The sequence below is a fragment of the Physella acuta genome, unplaced genomic scaffold, assembly GCF_028476545.2.
Source record: "Physella acuta isolate Inbredline_101_S28 unplaced genomic scaffold, ASM2847654v3 ptg000412l, whole genome shotgun sequence".
NCBI lineage: Eukaryota > Metazoa > Mollusca > Gastropoda > Physidae > Physella > Physella acuta.
This window is the reverse complement of record NW_026731931.1, coordinates 107,937-133,426: the sequence shown is the minus strand read 5'-3', so window position 1 is coordinate 133,426 and position 25,490 is coordinate 107,937. Positions and strand designations below refer to the sequence as shown.

General features: G+C 32.0%; 1 protein-coding gene across 1 annotated transcript; it reads right to left on the bottom strand.

Annotated features, from left to right (window-relative positions):
* Positions 1 to 1,481: 1,481 nt before the first annotated feature.
* LOC131942582 (cubilin) lies at positions 1,482 to 25,263 on the bottom strand. The gene is made up of 26 exons (XM_059302475.1): positions 25,132 to 25,263; positions 24,235 to 24,406; positions 23,577 to 23,700; positions 23,084 to 23,286; positions 21,224 to 21,350; positions 20,450 to 20,667; positions 19,864 to 19,987; positions 19,177 to 19,382; positions 17,077 to 17,203; positions 16,720 to 16,934; positions 16,284 to 16,410; positions 15,913 to 16,127; positions 15,590 to 15,701; positions 15,280 to 15,497; positions 14,892 to 15,018; positions 14,517 to 14,734; positions 14,207 to 14,333; positions 12,913 to 13,127; positions 9,870 to 9,995; positions 8,346 to 8,471; positions 7,851 to 7,997; positions 7,090 to 7,374; positions 6,073 to 6,354; positions 5,189 to 5,348; positions 4,208 to 4,290; positions 1,482 to 3,221 (listed from the first exon to the last, which is right to left on the bottom strand). The coding sequence occupies exons 1-26, from the start codon at positions 25,186 to 25,188 to the stop codon at positions 3,070 to 3,072; spliced, it is 4,293 nt and encodes a 1,430-aa protein (XP_059158458.1). The 5' UTR covers positions 25,189 to 25,263; the 3' UTR covers positions 1,482 to 3,069.
* Between the last annotated feature and the right edge of the window lie 227 nt (positions 25,264 to 25,490).

Below are 25,490 nucleotides of genomic sequence, written 5' to 3'. Positions count from 1 at the left end.
TTTGGGGATTTAGTTAGTATTTGTAGTATGTACTACAAATACTTGGGTGGGGGGTAGTATTACGGGTCATTTGTAGGTTAGACTAGAATAGGATAGAATGATCTAGAATTAGGGGAGAGTGAGTGTGTGAGTTGAGTTTACCCTAGAATATTGTTAACCTCGGTGTGTTTGTGTATTGTTATCCCAAGGTCGAATGCGGTATAAAAGCTGGAGTGAATGGTTGTCAGGGGTTAGTTGGTAGTGGTTAGGTCAAGGGCTATTCTGTAATGTGATATGTGAGACCTAATAAACGTATTGAACGTTAACCCGAGTCGGTCTTGAATTCGAATCTACAATTGGTTGTCTAATTAATTTTTATGAATCAATTAAAATTTTATCCAAATTAGTAGGCTGTCTGATCAAACTATTCCGCAATATTAGACTACGTCATCGCGTTCATTAGGTGCGCAATGGTTTTTAGTCATGCAACTCTATTGCATTAAAAAATTAAAGTACAGAAAAAAACAACATAAAAAACGTTTTTATAACAAGCTTTATATACTAATGCACTAAAAAGAAGAAAATAAATGAGTTTCTTTAAATATATAGTAATATAATACGCTACTATTAATATAACTATAGAGAAAAGCGTGGATCGCTTTCTAAATATTAGTAAAAGTATCCAGAAGATCAGGGGTCTCCAAACTTTTCAGTCCGAGGGCCGCATTAACTATCAAATTTTAGTTCGGGGGCCAGTTTCTTCCAGGCATGTCTTTGATTTTTCTGGCCAAAGTTCCTCAGCCATCACCAACAAACGTTTTTTTCCGTGCACAAAAAGATCTCCGCGGGCCGGATGAGAGGAGTTCGCGGGCCGCATCTGGCCGGCGAACCGTAGTTTGGAGACCCCTGCAATAGATAATATAGTGTCCCACGCTTTTCTTTATAGTTATATAAATAGTAGTGTATTATATTACTATATATTTAAAGAAACTCATTTATTTCTACCTTTTAGTGCATTAGTACATAAAAGCTTGTTATTAAAACGTTTTTTACGAATATGTTTTGTTGTAATCTCCCTAGCCATTCCGGCTGACTTCAAGGAGAGGTTGAGTGCAGTTTGTGAAAATATTTGAAAACATCAAATAATTCTAAACGGTTTTTCAATGGTTTACATCCGATACAAAAATATAAAATTAGTTATAAATTTTAAACATTTTGTTTAGCGTTCACTTGGTGCGCAATCCTTTTTCCTACAAGATTCTATTCTTTTTTTTTCTAAAGTTTAAGTAATTAAAAATGGATTAAAATATTTTCTATATCCCGAGTTGCCATTCCACGTAATTTTATATAACAATATTGGAGAAAGTTTAGGGGAGATCACTCCCGGTTTATTAAGCGAAAAAGCTTAGTCAGCAATTATTCCCATGACATCTAAATTTATTACCAACCATTATATAAACACTTTCAACAATAAAAAAATGTAACTGAAAATACAAGACAAATTTATTCATGAATGTCGGAGCAGTTAAAAACATTGAATAGAATAAAAGAATAATTTCAAATGTTCAATAGTTTATTTTTTATAAAACACAGTATTTCGATGCAGAATGTGTGCATGCTATTTATAAACACCTTTGTAGGACATGTTTCAAATTTTTTTTATTTTTTTCATGTCAACCAAACACATATTTACACTTTAATAAGTAACATATGAGCACTCAATATAAAATTATTAAATATTAATTGAAAATAATGTCTGAAAGAAACTAATTAACTGCCATACTGTATTTATAACATATATTATCCATTTAAAATTAGGATTGCATTAAAAGAAAAGAAGCGTGCTACAGAAATGAAATCGTAATACTAGAAGAAGGATTACAATGTAACTGTTCCAAATTTCTTGAAATATTTGTCTTTTCATATATAGCTTTGATATAAAAAAATATGCTGGCTCGACTCCTCGGATATAGGTCAATGAGGTAGCTACATGAACAGCAGATGGATTTTACAGAATAAGCTTTGTGATTCTGTGAAAGCAACTTTATTAAAACACGTTCCTTTTGATACATGCAATTTTCTGGCATAAAAACCATATGTTAGTAGTGTTTGTTTTACTCTAGACAGTAAGTAGCTCCTCGTAACTTTCATGACGATAGTCTGAAAATGGCATCGTTATATTCTCGCACGAAGCTACAAAGGCTTTTCATAAAATAAAAGATTTTCTTAGTAAATTGTTAAATATGATTCATTAAATTTTCGATTGTTACATTTTACTCTACATATGCGCCTTAAAATAGAAAGATTTAATTTATTTTGATGATGTTTTATGTACTACACTTTTTACTTACTTAACAGACATACGTCTTAAGTAAAGTAGATCATTTTATTTACACACTTGTTTATACAATAAATGTATTTGGAATAATGAAAATACAAAATTATTCAATACTATGCATTAAAATAGGTACTATAAATACATGTATTTTTTTAAAGAATAAAGCTTTAACAATCGATTTTAATTTAAAATTCGGTTATATTCAACTTATTAATAACCATAATTTCAATCTTTACGTGACACAACATACAAATGTACAGATTGTTGGGAAAAGACCCTTGAAAATTTGTTATAAAACAAGACAAAAAAAAGAAATTTTATTCCTGTATGCAATATGAAACAAAAATTTGCTGAAATAGACGGTAATACACATGAGATCTACATAAAGTTAATAACATACTTTACAAAAATACAGCCCTATAGGCCAAGATACTCATGTTTATATTTTTCTTTACAAAATATAAGCATTAATTGTTAATTCATAATAATAACTGTGCTATAGCAAAACAAATAGAATAATAATTAAGAAACTGTGCCAGTCACTAAACTATATGATTGTGTCTGGCAAAACTCAGGAGTTTCGATTGACAAAAGTATTGTTACCGAGCAGATTTCAAGTAGTATTGTCATTTTCTACGCATTTTTCTTACTAAGTAGGTCTTGTGTTGAAACATCATATGTAGATTAAGAATTATAATTTACCTCGAACTATGAGGCTGCTAACGTTTATTAATGTGACTAATGCAGGCGGATTAACTCATTGTTTCTTGAATTGAAGCTGCGTTAGCGTAGACATGATGTTGATTTGCATAGACGTTTTCTGCTGGATCTACATTCGCATACACCCCCTCCTGTGTTGGTGGTTTGTTGATTGACAAAGGCCGTACGTCCTCATAAACATTTTCTGTAACAGTGCAACATACATGGGGTAGAAAATAATTAAAATGTTAAAGAAGTTACACAGGCTTATAGTTTAAACCACTATCTTGGTACGTTGCAGAAAATTAATTCGTGAAAGATGACTCTTTATATATCACGAACGACCTTTTGTCTGTATTCCATAGATGAATAACAATATGTCAAATACCCCCTACTCAACACTGCATATTAAGTACCCCCTTTATATAATACTTGCAATACAGAGTATCGGTAAAGTGAAATGCTGAGGGTTGTATAGAATGAATTAAAAAGGCCCTCCTAGTAAGAAATAAAATAAATCGCATTCGTTAAACATGAAGTCACAACCCTGAACCTAAATTGCGAGTATTACGTTCAACGTTAGGATAAGGTTTAGGGTGAATTTGTAATCTACAATGTACTTCTGTACTTTTTAAAGTAGAGGGTAACAGACAGCGAGGTAATTGACGATAGCGTGAGTGTGGAATTTATTGCATATAAAAACATGTCAGTCTTGAACAATGCCTTTAAGCTACGAGCGTTTCTTTCGTTCATGCTAGCTGACGCAATAATTACATTGATGTCTTCTCACCGCTAATCAGTATTATATGTCAAATTGTTATGCGCCAAATCGGCCGTTGTTTCCAATATCACCCTGCTTTTCTTTTGGGATTTGCTTTCATAACCTTTATCCAACCAAGAACAAACTGCAAGTAATTGTCTCTCCTGGAAAATGTATAGAATCTCATCCGCCCGTGGATTTGAACTCAACACCATGAGCTTTACCGACTCGACCATGTCGACATCGACCAACCAGTGTAGTGTTGTATGTATTTCAAATGTTGAACTACATACTCTTGACGTACGGTTATGCAGGTCCTCGACCCGCGGCTACAACACGCCGTAACTTAAAGACTAATTAATTCAACATACGTTGATTGTCTACACCAGGACAATTTTGGTGAGAGTTACCACCTTTAAAATACAACTTACCTTCAGATCCTTTGGGATTAGGTGTGTAAAGGTTTGTGTTTCGTGCGACGGATGTTGAGGCTATAGGTCCATCAGTGCATTCACTGTTGAATATTGTCGGTGTGGTTAGTAAACTTATAAAGCACATTATATTATTTCGTTAGTTCCTCATCATCTAAGCATGTGTAAATAAATTTGCTTAAGGTGTATTTGTTTATCTTCTACAGATCGTATTCGATGCAATAGTTTTTTTATATACTTCAAAATACTTCTGATTTGTTACCTGGCTATACCGATAGCATAATCATATACCGTTGCTCTAAACCAAACAGAATATTTAAAAATAAAAACTCACCAGTGAGGACAAACAAGCAAGTCGCTCAACACATACACATATAAACAACAAACGGTTCACATAACACTAGACTAAACGATAGAAAACCTTCAACTACTATCTACGATATTTAGACTATAGGCCTACTAACTAAACTGCCAACCACGATGGTCTGCATTGATATCACAACCTATAATACAGAAAAAATGATATATACAGAAACTACGCTCACTTTATTGTGTACAACGTAAATACTGGGGTAGAACTTTTAGTTACGCTTTATATTATATATTGTTATATACGCTTCCAGCTGTCTTTATAAACCAGGTAACAACTAAGATGAATGGGACGACCATTGCGTAAAGGACAAAAACCACAGTAGAGAATTTGAAAAAAACAACAGTAGAGAATTGGAAAAGAAAAACACATTGAGAATTGGGGCGCTTGCACAAGTTGATACACAAAACATTATCCCGCTCACGCATATTAATACCTTTTCAACATACTTTATATTACACTTACACTTAGCATGTAAAAAAAAACTACACAAAATGCCGTGAATGTTTCTTCAGTCGAAATTATTTAAAGGACAACAAAAAACTACCAGAAAATAAGCAACAATGGAATCTAAGCTAATTCTAATGTTTCTAGAATTTTTTTTAACTTACGGATTTTGAGTTGTTTTCATAGCCACACCCCCAACGTCCATCTGTTGTCTAGGTTTAGTTTGTTTTCTCCGTATGATTACGACAACAACTACGACGATAATAACAACAAGCGCCAACGCTCCAACGGCTGATCCTGCTATTAAGCCAACGTTTAACTCACCTGGAGAATACAATAAAGACTACCTGATGTTTAGAAAACAAAAGTATTCGCATAAACAAAGATATTCCTACCCTCGTCAAATCTAATTTATAGAGCCTGTCTAGCTGTTCTGTTTTGTATTACACATTTTACCTGCTTTAATACAATGCTACTGTATAATTTTAGTATTTTATGTGGCAAATATGTGGGTTTTGTTTTGCGTTATCAACATACTGCCGAGAAGGCTAGAAAAATTGTAATCGGCTCTTAAACACTGTTTCTCTACCTTTTTTTGTATTTTTATTGGCATAGTTAGATGAGATACAAATGGCTTGAATGATAGAAATATGATCAGTCAAATGTACAACGCATTGCCTAATCGGAAATCAAATTTGGTAATATGCAATCAATCCTGAATCCTAGTTATTGTTAATCTATTGTTAAAAGTATTACGTAATATAGTTATTTAAAAACAATTACCTCTATGTATGAGGGTTACTTTAAAGCTATATATTTAGTTAACTAGATTTGTCGCACTAAAAATACTATCGACACATCTATATTACACTAAAAAAATGGCTATTGTGCTAAAGAAATGTTTTTTATTATCATAGTATAGACCCGCACATACAATATAAATTTCATCTTTGCTTTTAGATATGGAAAGTACATGCAACTAATTTACAAATGCATCAACTATACAATTAATATAGAGTGAAAATAGTTATAAAATCGTATAACTTACTATCTGCATGTGTTGTTTTAAAAAATCCCTCCACCTCATCACTTTCTTCACCGATATCATTAACAGCCGTTATACTGTATTTGTACTCAGTGTCAGTTTGTAGATCGGTCAGTTTAATTTCTGGGAAGCTCAATGTATAGTTTAGATCTAGTAATCCAAGTTTTTCTTCCAAAGAAAACTTGTAGAAAAGTACCCTTCCTACAGATGGTTGAAATCTTATGATGTAAGGTGGTTTATCCAATTTGCTTGTTGTTGTATTCACTAGACCCGGTGTGGCTGGATCTGAACGTAATACAAAAATATAATAAGACAACTAAAATATAACTTCATATGTGTAAACGCAAACATTAATTGGAGTCGAATGCATTTGCATTTTTTTTCTTCTATTATATGTGGTACAGGCCAATATTTCTTTAAAATTGTTTCTTTATTGCAAGCTTGTTAGAAATAACAAATTAACAAGTTTGTTCTAATATTTCGCTAATTTAAATCTACAAGTATAGACATAATTATTAAGTTTTCAGCATATTTTTGTATAGGAAAGAATTTTCATTACATAAAATATTTATTCATATTTAAGAACTTTATTTGGGATTATTTACATTGTAAAATAAACAAAAGATTTAATTAAAATAAATGTTATTTTAATATTATATTATATTTTAAAAACAATATCTCACTACAGATTTAAGATTGCTGACCACTTAACTACGCAGATAATATCAAGAAGAAATTTCCCCAGCATTAGAATATAACTCAATAATAAATATTACTTTTTTTAGTCTAAATACAGTAGACAATTTGCAATCAATCTGAAATGATTTTTCGCATTTATTTGTTAAGATCAAAATGACTACGTGTTTTAGACATATTTAATGGTTGAATAGTAAACTAGGCGTGATGTTTTGTTTAATAAAACCAAAACTATAATGCTGTCACAATAAAGTTAAAACATATAAGCATTGAAATAAGATTTAAATAATTTAAAAAAAACTAGTAATGTGAAGTTCTACTCACAAGTAACAATGTTAATTGTAGTGCTAACGTTTCTAACAGTATAAAATCCCTGCTGCTGTAGGAACGTGTAGACCCTGATTGTGTAGCTGGTACCTGGTGTTAGACCAGTCACCGTCACACCGCTCTCATTGGGGGCTTGTGTTCCTCTATCTGTTTCATCACTGGCCGACACCCACGACACACCGTACGTTCTATTGGGTCCAAGTGTAGTGGCTTCCCATTGTAACTCAACTCCAGTTGTGCTCTTGTTCTGGGATTGGGGGCGCTGTACAACTAATTTAGAAGCTGAAACATGCAGTAAATAAAAGTAATGTGTTCTTGATAAATAGCTGTATCATACATCTCTGATGTTGTATAGTACATAAATTAACATTGTGTATTGATACATGTTCTTTTCTTGTATAGCAATAAAGGTAAAACTACAGCTAATTTTTAACAAGATTTTTTGTAAATAGAATATTGTATGAAAGATAATATGGGGATTAAATTATAATTGTTTGCAATATTGCCTGTAGGACATATATAATGCTAGTACAAAAGTTACAATATATTATATGTATTAATACTTATTTTATTACATATAGATATTGGAGGAAGCAAACCAAATTTGTAAGTAGTATATGTCAGCTTAACTTTTTTTTTAAATTTTTAAACATTTTCCTTCTATTTTTAATCAAATATTTAAAAATACGATCCATTAGCTCTACCGTTTTATTTTATTTAATGTTAAGTAACACCTAAATTAAACTTAAATAACTTACAAGAAACGCAAGCGTTGTTCTCAAAATGAAACGAATCTTTGCACAAACATCGATGTTTTCCAGAAACATCGGGGAGACAATCCATATAATACCTTGTTCTACACATACCAGGAATACTGCTGTTGCAGTACACATTATGATCAAACGCTAAAGAATTTAGATGTATTATATAAGTTCAAACAAAAGGAAAAATGTGTAAATATAAAACATTATTTTACGAAAGTTGATATAAAGTTGTGTAAGAGCGAGTGTGTAAACAGTATGTTTTACCAGTATTTGTGATAAGAAATGCACTTTCTCTATGTAGTTTAAGTAAAAGTTTCATATTTGTAAATGATTGTCAAATGCATAAAATTATTTATAATTCACTTTGGTATTTAAACATATGCATATGCATATATATATATATATATATATATATATATATATATATATATATATATATATATATATATATATATATATATATAATATTATTTCAACTCAGAAACTTACTAAAACTACACCTAACGTCACTAGGATTGTAGTAATAATCCTGACCACAGGAGCACATTCCGAACAAACACTGCAAGTTACTCCTACACTGTAGTGTTTCCACACATTTCTCCTTAAAAGAAAGTTCTGCTCAGCAAAAAAAAAGAAATACAATTTAATTGAACCATTTACAATAGCAAGCTTCTAAGTATGAACTTTAAAGAAGAAAATGACAATATCTTAAAAGAAACCATAATGCACCACTGTTTAGATAACTAAAAAGGTTTAGACACTTATAAAAATCTAGTAATAGTATTCAATTATTTGTATAGAGACTTTTTTTTCCTTATAATGGTATATAATCTAAATAGTGTTCAATTTTGTATTACATTTTAAAATGTTTTAAACTGTTCTTATTTTTGTTGCACTTTAAAAAAAATTTTAACATAAAATTTGTAAAGCACATTGAATTTTTTTCCCTAATAAAAACTAATGGTATAATTGAAAAAAATATTTTCGCATCAAAGCACGCAATAAATTTTGTGTAGAGCACTTTTAAATATACACATTTTAATTACATAAACACAATTAATTAATGAATCATTTGATTATATTAATGATTGTGTCATATTCAATCGTCAACAAATTATTTATACATAATACAAAATTGAAGGACATTGATTTTGTTTGTTATTTTTCATGTGCATATTTCGACTAATAACGGATGAAGCATTAAATCGCTCAAAAGTTTATACGAATCTACGATTTTGATATAATACTTATATATGAAATTTCATCAACCTAGCTGTAACGGTACACAAGTTATCGTGTTTACAGACACACACACACACACAAACACAGACACATACACACACAGAGACATACTGACACGATTGCAAAGCTATGTTTTTCCGACTCAGGGATGTGTAAAACGTCGAGATTTGCAAAACTCTCGATTTTTATTTTGCACGATTACAGTACTTGCTCTATACTTCGTATATACGAGAAAGTAAAAATGTAGGTTTTTTGACAAACGGGATTGCTTCTAGCTAATTTGTTTGCGCAATGTATAATTACATACATACATAACCATATCAGAGTGGTTATACTTCAAAGAAACAAATCCATGTAGAAGTAACGCAGACAATATAAAATGTTAATTAATAGAAAATGTTATGTTGTTTGCAAATGAGAAGTTTAAAAACAAATTAGAAAGATACAAATGGTTAACTAAATAGACAATGAAATTAGACATGTTTCGACACGTTATCCGACATACAAAAAAGTAGTCCTAATGAGCTCTGAAGCTAATTCAAACGGTCAAAATGTAGGCTACAGATCAGCTTATTTTAGACTTGTTCGCATTGTAGAATCTTCTGCTAACGAATTCTGGACTTTGGATTTACCTATTGTGCGATCTACCCCGCTGTGTTGAAAATATTCAGTCCAGAATGATTTACAAAAAATTGTATTTTATCATTTAATAGTTTTCCATGTCGTTTCACCAATAGTAATATAAAAAGACAAGAGTTTAAAATGACTTACTGTTGTGACAGCTAAGTGTAGAACTGTTGTGATATTTGTCACTTCCACAACTACAGTAGCCACTAACACAAGTCAAGTAACTTCGGCACTGGTCCACTAGAGTGCAGGATTTGCCATACGATATATCTGATGGAAATACAGTAACGAATTAAACCACGGGTTCCCAACCTGGGGGTCGCGACCCCCCTGGGGGTCGCGAAGGGCTTTCTGGGGGGTCGCCAACTGGTATACTAAACCTTAGTAATTTGAAACAAAACTTAAATATTTAGAAGAATTTTTGAAATTCGGCTTTACTAACATCACTGGAAAGGGAATAGAGAAGAAGCAAAGCGTACTGTACAAAGTTGTTCTCAGTCACGAGTTTATGAAATCTTCAAAACTAAAACGTCATTTGACCACGAGTCATTCGAAACACACAAAAAAAGATATGGAGTTCTTTCGTCGGTATGAAGCTAGTTGCAAATGTCAGAGACTTGATCGAACAGGAAGTTTTCACCAAGGAAAAACATAATTAGTGCAAGCATCAAATGAAGTCGCGAAAGAAAATGCCAAGCAAAAAAAAACACAATAGGAGAAAATCTCATCAAATGCTGCATGTTGAAGATGGTGAAGTTAATTCTTACATGTCCGTAGATGTTAAATAACACATTTTTATTGAAATTAAGCTTTCACCATTGTTTGCTTTTTAAGTTGATAAATCAACAGACGCGAGTTCGTGTTCGCAGTTGCTGGTCTTTGTCTATATTTATTCAGATGATAGCAAAGAAGAGTTGCTCTTTTGTGAAGATAGCATGGAGAAAATAAATACGTTTTTTTTAATTGGATGATTAAAATGGGTTAAAACGGCTGTAAGGGTTTGTACGGATGGTCCGCCATTTATGTTTAGGTCAAAATCGGGCTTTCAGAAAGCAGAAAAGATTTAGCTCTATAACCACTGCCCTCACCAATCGCCATCAAGACTCCATTGCTAGTATAAGTCGTAAATTATATAAAATCTGGAGCCTTCAAAGAACTGAGCAAAGACCTGAATAAAGATCACGAGGTTCTGCTCTTCTACACTACAGTGCGCTGGCTGTCAAACGAATTGTTGTGAGTCGTGTTTTTGAATTGAAATCTGAAATCAAATTGTTCTTGGAAATGCAAAGGAAACAAGACTTTTTGGTATACTTAAAACGACATAGAGTGGTTGGAGAGAGTATCATACCTAGCAGATGTGTTCGTACATCAAGATAAGCTTAACCTGAAGCTTCAGGGAAAATGAACGAATATTATCACTTTCCATGATAATCTCGGGGCATTTTTATCAAAGCTGCAAAATCGGCGAAGAAAATAAATCTTGTAAATATTGTAAATTTGAGAAATTCTGCAGTGTGGTAGATTAATCTAATTGTGAGATAATTAAAATTTTGAAAGAAGTAATTTCTGGGCATCTTGAATCTATTGAAAACGAACTGCAGCGCTATTTCTCTCAGCTGAAAAAAGAAGAATCTGCATTGACGCATTAACCATTCTCTTCTTCCCTCGATGTTGCCAGCATTCACGGTTAATTACAAGATGAATTCTTTGATTTGTAGAATGATTCCGCGTAAGATGAAAAACTTCAGACACAATTTTGTTATAGTATTAACCATTTATATCCAAACGTAAAATTGATTGACTTTTAGAGAATATAATTTTATTTTGAACACTATTTTTCGATTAAAAACAAAATTAAAATAATGATAATGACATAGGTTGGCGTTAATAAAAAAAAATACTTAAAAAAAATTAACCTCGAATGTTTAGTGAATAGTATGCAATTTTACTCATGGTATTAAAACAGTTATCAAGAGTAGTTCATATTGAAAGTCTACTAGAAAATCTTATTTTAGTGCTTATTGATTTCTATACTAATTTCGGCTTTTTAATTCTATGGGGGTCGCGGGTCACTTAATTTTTATAAAAGGGGGTCGCCACTCGAAAAAGGTTGGGAACCACTGAATTAAACTAACGCGTACTAATTTTTCATTGCCTATTGAATATTTTAAACACGGTCATTAGTGGTTAAATGTTATTCAATTAAAACATTCATAAAAAACGTTTTAATAACACCTTTTATGTAATAATGCACTAAAAAGTAGAAAATAAATTATAGACTACTATTTAAATAACTAGAAAGAAAAGCGTGGTTCACTTTAGTACTTTAGTACATATTGGATACCTTTACTAATATTTGAGAAGACACCCACGCTTTTCTTTATAGTTATTTAAATAGTAGTCTATAATTTATTTTCTACTTTTTAGTGCATTATTACATAAAAGCTTGTTATAAAAACGTTTTTTTATGAATTTTTTTTCAGTACTTTACATGTTTTATTTACAATAGAGTTACATGACTAAAAACCATTGCGCGCCTACTGAACATCACGTTCAGTAGGCGCGCAATGGTTTTTTAACGTAGCCATTGAACGTGATGGCGCAGCTATTGAAGGTAATGACGCGTGTGGTGTGGTTGGATAGACATGCCTACTAATTCGGTCCAAATTTTAATTAATTCATAAAAAATTAATTAGGCATCCAAGTAAGTAAAATTTAATTTCAGATTGCATTGTCTTCATGTCTTGACCCACGTGTCAAATGTGAATCGTATCGGTCAATTAGAAGTGACCGAATTTTCACTCCTGCGTTTCGGTCTTGACTGACGACTGACGACTGACTGACACTTTCAAATATTTGTTTTAAATCATCTAAATTAGAATCAAACAGATTTATTTTTAAAATGCTGTATATCTTTATTGTTGGCATTTATCTTCCTTTACTAAAATAAACGCTATCAATTATATGTAACATGTGTAATATAAGTAACACTTTTGAAATTGTTTCTTATGTTGCGTATTACATCAAAATCGTTTTATTTCATAGTGCCCTTATCTACTGCAGAAATAAGTTGTGTTAGATTGTGTTCATCGATGCAATTCAATATAATAATCGAATTTACATACACATCTAAGGATACATTGATTAAACTTAACATAATGTACTTTAGTACCTTGAACCCCTTTACCTTTGATAACATAGTTTAGCTTAAATCCTCTGTAAGACACAGGGTTGATAAGTCCAAATGTTATAAAGGCGATAAAGACGAAGTTGCTTGATGCGTTGATGGAAAACACAGGTACTTGACCACATAGTGGGAGATTTAGATTCTCTCGTGTGTACTGACCATCATACGCAGCAACAACGGCAGACTCGCAAGGTAAAACATCAAAGTCTGTTATGCTAAAATTGAGCAGATATACACACACATATACATATATATATATATATATATATATATATATATATATATATATATATATATATATATATAAGGCTACATGACATTACCCCCCAACCGGAAATTACCCCGCGGACACCCCCCCCCCGTATTTACCCCCCGGAGCAATTACCCCCTGTCAATGACCCCCCCCCCCCCGTGGAATAACCCCCCCCCCCCTCTCAAGTTAGAATCCTAACGCTAACTTGAATTCTATACCTATATACTACTTTAATCCAAACCTTAAGAAAAAGACCAAAACCTAAGCATCCACCTTAGCCTAAAACTTAACACAAAACCAAAACCAACGCTAGACACAACCCTAACCCTAACACTAGCTCTAACCCTAACCCTAGCCCTAGCCCTAACCCTAACCCTAACCCTAAGCCTAACCCTAACCCTAACCCTAACCCTAACCCTAACCCTAACCCTAACCCTAACCCTAACCCTAACCCTAACCCTAACCCTAACCCTAACCCTAACCCTAACCCTAGCCCTAACCCTAACCCTATCCCTAACTCTAACCCTGTCCGGGGGGTAATGTCCTACTGGGCGGGGGGGGGGGGGGGTAATTGACAGGGGTAAAGTCGGGGGGGGGGGGGGGGAAATGTCCGGGCGGGTAATTGACAGGGGGGAAATGCCCTGTTTCCATATATATATATATATATATATATATATATATATATATATATATATATATATATATATATATATATATACATATATATATATATATATATATGTATTTATAACATATATATATATATATATATATATATATATATATATATATATATATATATATATATATATATATATATATATATATATATATATATATATGAGCTTGCTTATACACAAAGCAGATATATTTAAAAGTATAATATAAAATCATAGACATACATGTACATTTTTATATATCAAATCACAACACAAAGCAATGCAAAGGCTTACAATTATTGTTCTTAGGCTAAATAGAAGACATGTTTACATTGCTTGAGAAAAAAAAGTAGAAACACTTCTGATAAGAATAGATTCTTACTTTACAAATATCTTAGTTCCAGCCTCCCCTACGATTCTCCATGAACAACTCGAGTATTTACTGTAACCATTAGGATAACCAGAGCTGGTAATTACACCCGTTGTCTCATATAAATTGTTCAAGCAAGCTGACAAATAAAACAATAGAAGGAACATTAATGAGTAAATGGGTATATTTAATTGGGTATCCCACTTTACATTGATACTCGGGAGTTACAATTCTAATTATTTCCATTTTTTTCGGCATTTTTCTGATTACAAACAAATGCATGCTTAACTCTAGAAAAGTGAACATGTACTAGTAAAGTTACCTTGTGTATAGTAGTTACTGTTAAACCCTTTATACGTCGTTGTACTATCAGTTCGAAACACGACATGCATGTAGTTGGATGAAGATACAACATACACTGGTGAACTTCTATAGCAGTACCGTCCTAATGATACACCACTGGTGTTCTGTCCGTCGTAGACTTGGATGTGGTGGTTGGGACAGAATGATGTGGACCTGCTTAGTAGTAATGTAGTAATGCTGCAGAATAGAGAAAATATATAAAATTCAAGTTAAAAATCACTTTTGGAAATTTAAAAACAAAATCGATTTATTTGATGAGAATACAACATTAAAAGTAATCTATATACCATAGGTATAATTGTAAAAATATACACTAATTTTTGTTTAAACATACTTGAGCACAACGAACGTCCCAGTATTGCCTTGTATTGTCCACGAGTAGACTTTGTTTGTGAGAAAAAAACTGGGAAAACCTGGGCTAACGATGTAGCCTGCTGATGCTGTAAGGGTTGCTGATGTACCTATATAATAGTATATGAAACAATAGTGAAATTTTATACGGGAAGCTACACACGCATTGTTATAGATAACACAAATATTCAGCGTTAAAGCGTGAGTTATCACCATTTTTAAATTGACATCATTTCACCATTTATCACAGATAAAAAGCACGTAAAATAATGTAAAATATATGTATAATTTGCACAAGAAAATTCTGTAAACTAAACATGCTTTAAATAAAGTGTATTTTATTTAGAAAATAAATATATGTAATTACTAACCTTGCGTGTAGTATGTTGCCCTAATCCCTCTATATGTATAAGAGTTACCAATCCTTAAAACAAGATACATGTAGTTTGATGAAGAGGCGATAAGACCAGGAACAACGTTACCACAAAGTCGAGCCAACTGGATGGAACTACTTGATGGTCCATCAAATATTTGTAGAGAATCACTACTGCAGTTTGTTGAAGCTGCACCCAAGTCTATAGATGTGATACTGTAGTATACATATTATATTTTAAATCAATGTGATTAATATGATAATAATAAATGTTTATATTTAACATACTACTAGTGTTTTACTCTTACCTTAGTATAATAAAGGTGTTGAGGCCACTTTGAATTTTCCAAATGTTGTTCTGATCATTTTGATTAACTGGGCTTACAATTGAACCAGATGTCGCAGTTATAAGGTTTATATCTAGAAATGTAATAATATATAAATATATTTATAAATATATATGTATACATATATATGGATATATTTATATATATGTATAATATATATATATATATATATATATATATATATATATATATATATATATATATATATATATATATATATATATATATATATATATATATATATATTAAATCAGAATGACAATCGTAATTAAAAAAAAACTAACTTTTTGTATAATATGTTGCTTTAAAACCCGTGTATGTTGCAGAGCTATCAGTTCTAAACACAATGTACATGTAATTTGATGTAGAAGCTATCAGACCAGGGACAACGTTACCACACAGTCGAGCTAACTGAGTACTACTACTTGACGGCCCATCAAAGATTTGTAGATTATCATTGCATGATACTGAACTTGATCCCAATTCAAATGCATTTACACTGTAAAGAAAAATTAATATTCTACTTAGATCTAGATCCGGTTGTAAAATTTTAATATAGGCCCCAACAAAGATTTATTTCATTTACATTATTGATTAAGTCATAAGGAAATTATAAAATCAACAATTATTTTATATTAACTTGCTAATTACTTACCTTAGGATAATAAAAGTTCCGGATGCTGCATTGATTGTCCAGGTAATGTATTGGTTGTTTATGTAGCTAAGAGGAAATCCCGGGCTAATGATCACTCCAGTAGGACCATCCATGATATTATACGTTACTATTGGATAAACACATGTACATATACAAATCCTAAATGACAGTTATAAAGGTTGATGGAAATTCAAATATACTCTAAAAGAAGGCCAATTTAGTTGTTTTTTTAATGTAAATTTACCATTAATTAAAGAGATTTTAATTTTCCCAAAATCAATTTACGATTTGTAAAAAAGCTTTCTTCAGCACTGTTAAAAGTGTTATTAGCATTTTAAACTGCAACAAATGTGTATATGATACATTTATATTTTTTATTGAATAAATATATATCAAAACACAATGGAAATCGTAATTTAGAAAAAAAAAAACTAACATTGTGTATAATACGTTGCTCTAAAACCCTTGTAATTTGTAGAGCTGTCAGTACGAAACACAATGTACATGTGGTTTGATGTAGAAGCCATTAGGTCAGGTACGACGTTACCACACAGTCGAGCTAACTGAGTACTACTACTTGACGGCCCATCAAAGATTTGTAGATTATCATTGCATGATACTGAACTTGATCCCAATTCAAATGCATTTACACTGTAAAGAAAAATTCATATTCTACTTAGATCCGGTTGTAATAAAGGCCCCAACAAAGCTTTTTTTCATTAACATTATTAATTAAGTCGTAATGAAATTATAAAATTAACATTTATTTTATATTAACTTGCTAATTCCTTACCTTAGGATAATAAAAGTTCCGGATGCAGTATTGATTCTCCAGGTAATGTATTGGTTGTTTGTGTAGCTTAGAGGAAATCCCGGGCTAATGATCAATCCAGTAGGACCATTCATGTAATTATTCGTTGCTATTGGATAAACACATTAACATATACATATACAAATGCACACAACTATATATATATATATATATATATATATGAAAATAAATATATGAATATATATATATATCGATGAAAATAGGTGTTGCTCAATATAATATTGTGTGATATTATACAGGCAATATATATATATATATATATATATATATATATATTAATGTATTAATTTATTATGATAAGGAATGTAAAATGTGTATTTTCGGAGTGTATCCTTAATATATATATATATATATATATATATATATATATATATATATATATATATATATATATATATATATATATATATATATATATATATATATATATATATATATTAAGGATACACTCCGAAAATACACATTTTACATTCCTTATCATAATAAATTAATACATTAATATGTTTGTATGTATATAAAATATAATGTAATACAAATAATTTTTTTTTAAACGTGTATATGTTTTTATTTTGAAAAGTTTTTTTAATATAGTTCTTTTTTCTTTCATCTCAGCCAATATTTTATGATATGCACTTTTGTGTGAAACCAAATGTACTATAGAAATATATAATGTAGGCCATAATGGATAGTCTCATAAACGCTTAAGAAACCACGCTAACACAATACGCTTAAGCTATTGGCAAGAACACGTGAGTAGTTTAGGTTTATATATTTTACAGGTATCAGCGTTAGCACAAGTAAAATACATGGTCATACATTTAATGAAAACCTGTTAACATCGAGCTAAATGTCAAAATTCCAACAACTAATGCAGAATCGGTTACTAATAATAAATGGCTCTATAGTCAAACGTGTGTAACAATTGCGCCTTAAAAATAAAGACACAAAGCCTGAACGCTATCTAAAAAAGAGCTAGATCTTCACACAACTGATGTACCAAAAGTACAGGAGCTGCCAAATTTAAGAGAGAATTTGTAATCGCTCAAGTGGCTTCAATTCGGTATGACTTAATAATTGTCTCTTCTAGAAGAAATGTTGTTTCCAGCCAACGAGCTTTACCTGACAGGGGCAGAACTCGCGACTTTTCTGTTTAGCAGTCATGAGCATTACCTACCCTTTCACTTCACCCCGATTGTTTATATAATACTTTATTAACCTCTGACACCGAAAAGAAAAAAAAAGCTTCAACTGGAAAAGGCCACATGGCAATTTACATGGAATATGAAAACTGTCTGAAAATGTTGTTTCTTTACATGAATTTTATTTGTAACTGTGGTAACCTTTAGCGATAAAATCACACGGTACGTCCTTAATTTAAGTTACAATGCTTGCTCCTAGCTCCTATACGTGTTTAGTTGACCATCTTCTGTGTTTTACTTTGGAAGCGATTACGCTCCAAAACATTTACATGTTACGTTGTAGAGGCCGCTAACTCCGATTTCAGCCTGCTTGTGTTTTTGGATTTGCTTCCATAGCCTTTGTCCAAGAACAAACTATTAGGCAACCGATGTTTTATTTTGGAGTTGTCTCTCCTAGATCTAGAAGAGTTGCTATTCCCAGCTATCGAGCATCATCTGCCGGAGGTTCGAACTCAAGACTTCTCGATTTAGCAGCCGTGGGCTTTACGACTCGACAACGCCGACGTTTTCTTTTTATGAATATAAGATATAATAAATGTGGAACAAAAAGGCAAGCTAACACAATATATAAAATAAATGTAAAAACGTTTGATGCACTTGCTGGAAAAACATATTTCAATACAAAAACAATACAATAAACTCTTATTGAACCACGATCACAATGAGTGGTCAGAATGATTAAGGTGAAGATACAAGTAACAAGTGACTGACTATAATCTTTTACTGTAGTATATTTAATGTTACTATCTTCTATATGCAAACTGGAATTTTAATAGCTAAAGGAATGTTAATTTTTTTCCTAGGACACACAATATTGCTACGCTTCTGAATAAAACACATCGATTTAAAAATGTGAAAGTACCTTGAGAGTAAAACTCCCCATAAAATCCTTTCAACGTAACAGATCCATCTGTTCTAAAGTTGACCAATAGGTAGTTTGTGGACGAGGCGATCACAGTCGAAGTTCCCCTTCCACAGATAGTCTGAAACTTCCGAGCGGAAGTACTGCTTCCATCGTACACTGTGATATAGTCTGTGCCACATGACTCGGTTTCCACAAATGATATGCTTGAAATGTGAAGTTGTATGTTTTAAAATGTAATCAGCTCTAAGTTATTTACACTGCTACTATTGCAGAAGATTTTAAAGAGAATGTCGATTCGACTAACAAGCAGAGGTATTTCACTTGTAAAAGAAAAACTAAGCAAAATAATTTCAATACAAATCTTTACATTATACTTATTTATATTTTCTTTAGGAAGTTAATAGGTAATAGATTAGAAAACAAACAAACAATAATTGAAAATTTCGTAGAATCTAGATGCAACTAGGTTTAAAATAAAGGAATAGAAATTTGCATTGAATTCAAACTGCAAAAAAATGTACTCGTCTATAATTTTCACCATTGTCAGAGTGGTTTTTTTTCTTTTCGAAAAAAAGGAGTCTTTGGCTTTTTGTTCCTAATTACAAACAAGTTACTTTATTATATTATAACTAAAAGTTATTGCGCAATTTCAGAAAAAAAATGATAGTGACATATCTCTCTTACTTTAAAATAAGGAATGTTCCAGTTCGAGTGAATAGCGTCCAATTGATGTTCTGACTATTCAAGTACTGTAATGGATATCCAGGACTTGCTAATTTTCCTGACTCATAGAGAGTCATGTCCCTGCCTATTTTAAATATTCAAGATCTTAATATTTCAAATTTTAAATAAATAATAAATAAAAAAACAAAGAATTTTGAATTTTGAAATTATTTTAACGCAAAGCTTTTTTAAGTAACGATTGGAAGCCACTGTTGTTTTGAATAATGTTCCACAATATATGTTAAATGTTTTTAATAACTATAATAATACATTGTTCTTTTACACTATTCTTTTTTTTTTTACAAAAAAGCATTCGTTATTTTATTTATGCTTATAACAGTGTAGCATTTTTCAGTTCTACTCTAATAAACATTTAGAATACTATATGCAGTTTTTTTCATACGAACCATCATGTTTCAATTCCTTAAATTCACAGAAACGTGTTTACATCTAGAAATTTAGTTTTAAATCTGGTGAGGTTTGAATTACATCTATATTATATTAATAAGAATTATTAATTAAGTAAAATAACTGATACTTCATTCACCTTGTGTATAAAATGTTGCATTGAACCCTTTACGGGTAGCTGAGCCATCGGTTTTGAACACGATGTGCATAGAGTTTGATGTAGAGGCAAACAGACCCGGTGCTCTGTTTTCACAATATTTTGTGAAATTAGGATAATTGCTGGTGCTACCGTCATAAACTTGTAGATAGTCATAAGAGCACGTCGGATAACTGCCTTCCAATTCAAATGTACCGATGCTATTTTCAAATAAATCAGCAACGTTTATTTATAACTGTTGAAACATTTTTTTCTTATATAAAATTTTGCTTTTCAAAGCTGCCCTAAAATGTTACTTACATTTATTTGATTGTGTTTATAATATCATCTCAATAACTATCTATCAGCATTATTTGCACATTTTAAATATGTGTATTTTATTGTGTGTGCTAGGTAGGCTAGTGTACTATCATACCACATCTGATGAAGTTAACAAGAACTAATTATAGTATGACAACCCTAATAGGTTTAGTAGTTTAAAAAAATGTAAAGCCACACAACCCATAACGAATGTTATCAGATATAAGACGTAGTGTCCAAACATAAATTGTTTAATATGATCTTTAAATTAGATGGAATTTGTGTGCAATCGCTCTGGAGCTTACATTTTTGGGTAAAACATATTTACTTGAAATTTGATATCAACTTAAAAGCAGATAACTGTTTGTTCAAATAATTTAAAAATGTTTACTTAAAAGCCTTAAAAGATGTACTTTTTCTATTTCACAATATGACCAAGACGCAAAGACAACTTACTCGAGATAAACTGAAGTCCCTGGGTTTCCGGTGATCGTCCAGCTATGCCACATATTGTCTAGATAGCTAAGTGGATACCCAGGACTAACAATGTAGCCTGAAGGACCTTGCAAATTTATAGATCTCCCTGTAAACATATCCATAAAACTCAATAAAAATAGCGACGTGTACATAATTATATACGTTATACACACACACACACACACACATATATATATGTATATATATATATATATATATATATATATATATATATATATATATATATATATATATATATATGTAAATATATATATATATATATATATATATATATATATATATATATATTATTATTATTACAGACCTGGTCTGACCCTATCGGAGCGTAAGGTTCCCATAAATTTGGTAGGCAGGTCACCAGCGCTTGATCAACACTATCATGCTGTACAAGAAATTGAATGCTGAAGCATGCTAGTGGACTGACCATGCATTAGCGGGGCATGACCATAGCGACTTTTTGTGGTTAAGGGCTGGGGAACATTCCTGTTGGTAGGGAGTGACACACGGATAGTGCAGGAATAGACTACGACGGGGACTTACCTCGTGAGTTAGTGACAGCGCCAGAATATCTCTGTTGACTTAAACTAGATTGACTACGTACTATAATTGTAAATAGTATTATTCTTCTCATTGTATTATATGTTGTTTCGGTTTCTGTGTATTCCTTATGAACTCTTGTTATTGTTTCAAAAACCCCCGCCTGGTTGTAACGGACGGGATTGAATAGACAACGAGTCCGTGTTTACTAGTTAGTTTTACATTTCGATTGCGGGCTCACGAGCTTGTGTTTTAGTTTTAAGTAATAGAATTGGTGCTAGGATAATTACTTAAATATTGAGTTAAGTAAGTTGCGAGCTAATCACCTTTGTGTTGACACTTATTTTATTCCTTACAAGTGGATCAATTGTTTATTCTTTTACCACAACTCGTAGTTCGAAATGAATTTGTAAAGCGGCGCATTTCTTTTTTCATTTTTAAATTGGTCAAGTAGAGCTGGAATTTGTATTTTTATTCAGTATAGATGAAGAGATTAATTCCCAGTATACTTGAATGGTTATTGCGTGGTCCTGTGGAATTTAAATTTTCTGGTTTGTTTAATACAACCGGAGAGTCAAATTCCCTTGTACACGCGTAAATCGTTTCTAGTCCACTGGAATGTTCTGATTCATTCAATAGAGCTGGAGGACAAAATTACCAGTAAACGTTAGTAAATCGTGTGTGGTCCAGTATAGCTGGATATGTTTGTTTTGGTTGGCCCTATACAGCTGGTCTCGACCTTTTTAAAGTATCAAAGGTGACAGCTGCTTTTAATATTTCAGTTTTACTTTCAGTTGTAAGACAGAATTTTAGTTAACCGCCGCTGTTTAGATAGATTAGTTGTTGAAAATTGACATAATGAGTTTTATTCGCTGTCCAATCATAAAAGTTTTAGAAATATTTTGTCGGACAGAGTTGTTTTCTATAATTACTAGGTTTAAACAGACGGTTCCGCCTTCGACACAAAATGGTACAATGTAGCGCCCAAGGCTGGACTGTGAGCACTTTGCGTTTACGTTTGCGTTTTCTTTGTATTTGAGTTTGGGTTTGCGTTTCTTGTGGGGTTTGTGGTTGCGTTTGGATTTGGTTTTTTTCTATTCTTTTGTTTGCGTTTGTGTTTTCGTTGTGTTTGTGTTTGTCGTTGGGTTTGGGTTTGTATTTTGATTTTGGTTGGTTGTAGTTAGGGTGGGCAATACCGGGAATATGCTGATTACTAAACACACATGTCATGGTCCTTAACAGACCTGTTCTAGACCAATGTATGTGAAATATTTATAATACCTTGTATTTTGAAGGTAGCAAGAAATTTCCCAATTCCTGATGTTAGGAACACAACATGCATGTAGTTTGTTGTAGATAGTGTAAGGACCTGCCATGTGGAACACATTTTACCAAATGTCCTGTTGGCTGTTGACGATCCGTCAAATATCTCCAGGTAGTTTGATGAACAGCTGCCAAGTGTGCCCATATCCATGTAAGTTATGCTAGAACGCAAAACCAGTCACAACTTTGAATACATGCATATAATACTCGAATATATTTTAATATATTGTATTTTAAACAAGAACGTCAATGAATTTTTTATATTTGTGTCACAGAATTAAAGATAAATAAAATATCTGTATGCAGGGTGAATACTTTTTGCATTGATTCAAGTTGTGTGAGTGCTAATGACAACATCAACATTATTGTATTTTATAAAGTAGTCAATTTACGCTGCTTTCAAATCTTCGTATTGTTCTAAGCAAAACAAAAATCTACAATATTTAAATACTTGAACGCTACGAAGCTCCCCGTCGTTGCTTGAATGGTCCAGAAACATTGCCCGGATGAGTAGCTTGATGGATAGCCTGGATTGGTTATCGTTCCTGATGTTGCTGTTATCACTGTATTGCAATCTTGAGAGAATAAGTTTACTTAAAGTGTTAGGCTTCCAAAAACAAGCAAACAATATCTTCATTAATAATTTTGATTCTTCATTTGAGTGTATCTGATTTAGGGTACATGTTTCCCCGCATCAAAAGCTCCTCTGAAAATATGGTTGCCATGGCAAAGGCAGCCATCTTGAAAATAATTATTTTTGTGTGGAGTTCTGAATTTTCAAAACCTGGGAGATACATTGAATGCGAAATAAATGATCTTTCTTTTAGTAACTATATCAGAGTCAGCTTGATAGTTATTGTAAAAGAAAGAACTATAGAAACATTTTTTTGTTTCAAAATTTCAAAATTTAGAATTGTGAAATACCATCGATTTTACCAATGTAATTTAACCCCTTAAAACATTGCATACTCTATTTACATTATAACCGACTACGAGGAATATACACAAGCAAAAGTTATGCGAGGAAAAACTACAAATATACAAATAATAATATAATCAATAGTGTTAATACTCTTGTATAACACAGTCACAATGTAAGCTTCACTTACTTGAGACACAAGCAGCGGCGCATGTGGTGTATGTAGTCCCAGAGGCACATGCGCATCTTGAGTTGGAGCATAGCCCAGTGACACACTGATAGTTATAACTGCAGGACTGTCCATAGCCATACAAGCCAGACGGCAATGTGTTACATACAGGAGATGCCGCTTGACTTGTTGACTAGAAATACGTCAAGGGTGGGAGTAGACGTTACAGAAATGACCGAGTAATTAAAAAAAGTGTAACTAACCTATAGTAATTTTGGCTTATATTCAGAGTTAAAAAGAAGCAAAATATAATTGATGTTTGAACGCTGCTATACCAAAAGGCAGAAATAGGTTAGAGAATATAATTCGTTAACATTTCATGTTTTTTATTTGTCGAACTTTAAATACAATATGAATTTAAATTTTAAAAAAAATATGACTTCAGTTATAAATGTTCATTAATAAGTTATGGTTTAGTATATAGGACTGTAGAGCATATGACTATGAACCCGAGTTCGAATCCCGGATTCAAATGCGAAAAACAATTACCAAATTATTGTATGTACACGACTAATGTTAAATCCGCTGGGCATTGTGCTGGCCCACTATTATTTCATATGCCGAAAACATTGAAACAGGTGAGCTTTCCTTCAACTGCACCATAGACATTCAGGCTCGAAACAGTCCTTACTAATGCTTTTGTACAGATGTACATTAACAATAGAATGAGTACCATGACTAGAGAGCAGCGCTGTCCACTTGAACAATTACATTGTAATTTAGCCAGCATCGCTAGTAACTATACAGAATTATAATTCACCTCAAGCATTTCTTAAACTTTACATCAGCTTTAACCCAAAATATTATTTTTATTCAAATTATCAACACAACATTCAAGTAAATACATGTAATACTCACAATTATCGAGCACCATAGTAGAGAAAAAAATACGGATTTTATAATCTTGTCTTCCATGATTAACACCCAGTAGAAAACTCTACATCTTATTGATCAGATATCAGGACTTTACTAACACATTAGTTTTGACTGGGTTTGTCACTGCATAACGTTATCAGCAAACTGCGTTCCTTACGACGGTGTCTGTGTCACAAGGAAGTAAAATCCAGACAATCATAAAATTGTTTGTGTTCAGATTATAGTGGCTTGCGAATAAAGACGTCAAGGTGTAATTTATAGGTGCACTGTTTGGCTAGCACATCATGATCACATCTTCACCATAGCAAAATCCCTTTTTACTCACATTCTTATCATAGGCA

Coding starts and splice junctions, on each gene's coding strand:
- LOC131942582 (XM_059302475.1), bottom strand. CDS start 25,188: ATGGAAGACAAGATTATAAAATCCGTATTTTTTTCTCTACTATGGTGC. Junction 19,988..20,449: donor TGCAACATTTTATACACAAG/GTGAATGAAGTA, acceptor TATTTAAAATAG/GCAGGGACATGACTCTCTAT. Junction 15,019..15,279: donor GGCAACATACTACACGCAAG/GTTAGTAATTAC, acceptor ACTATTATATAG/GTACATCAGCAACCCTTACA.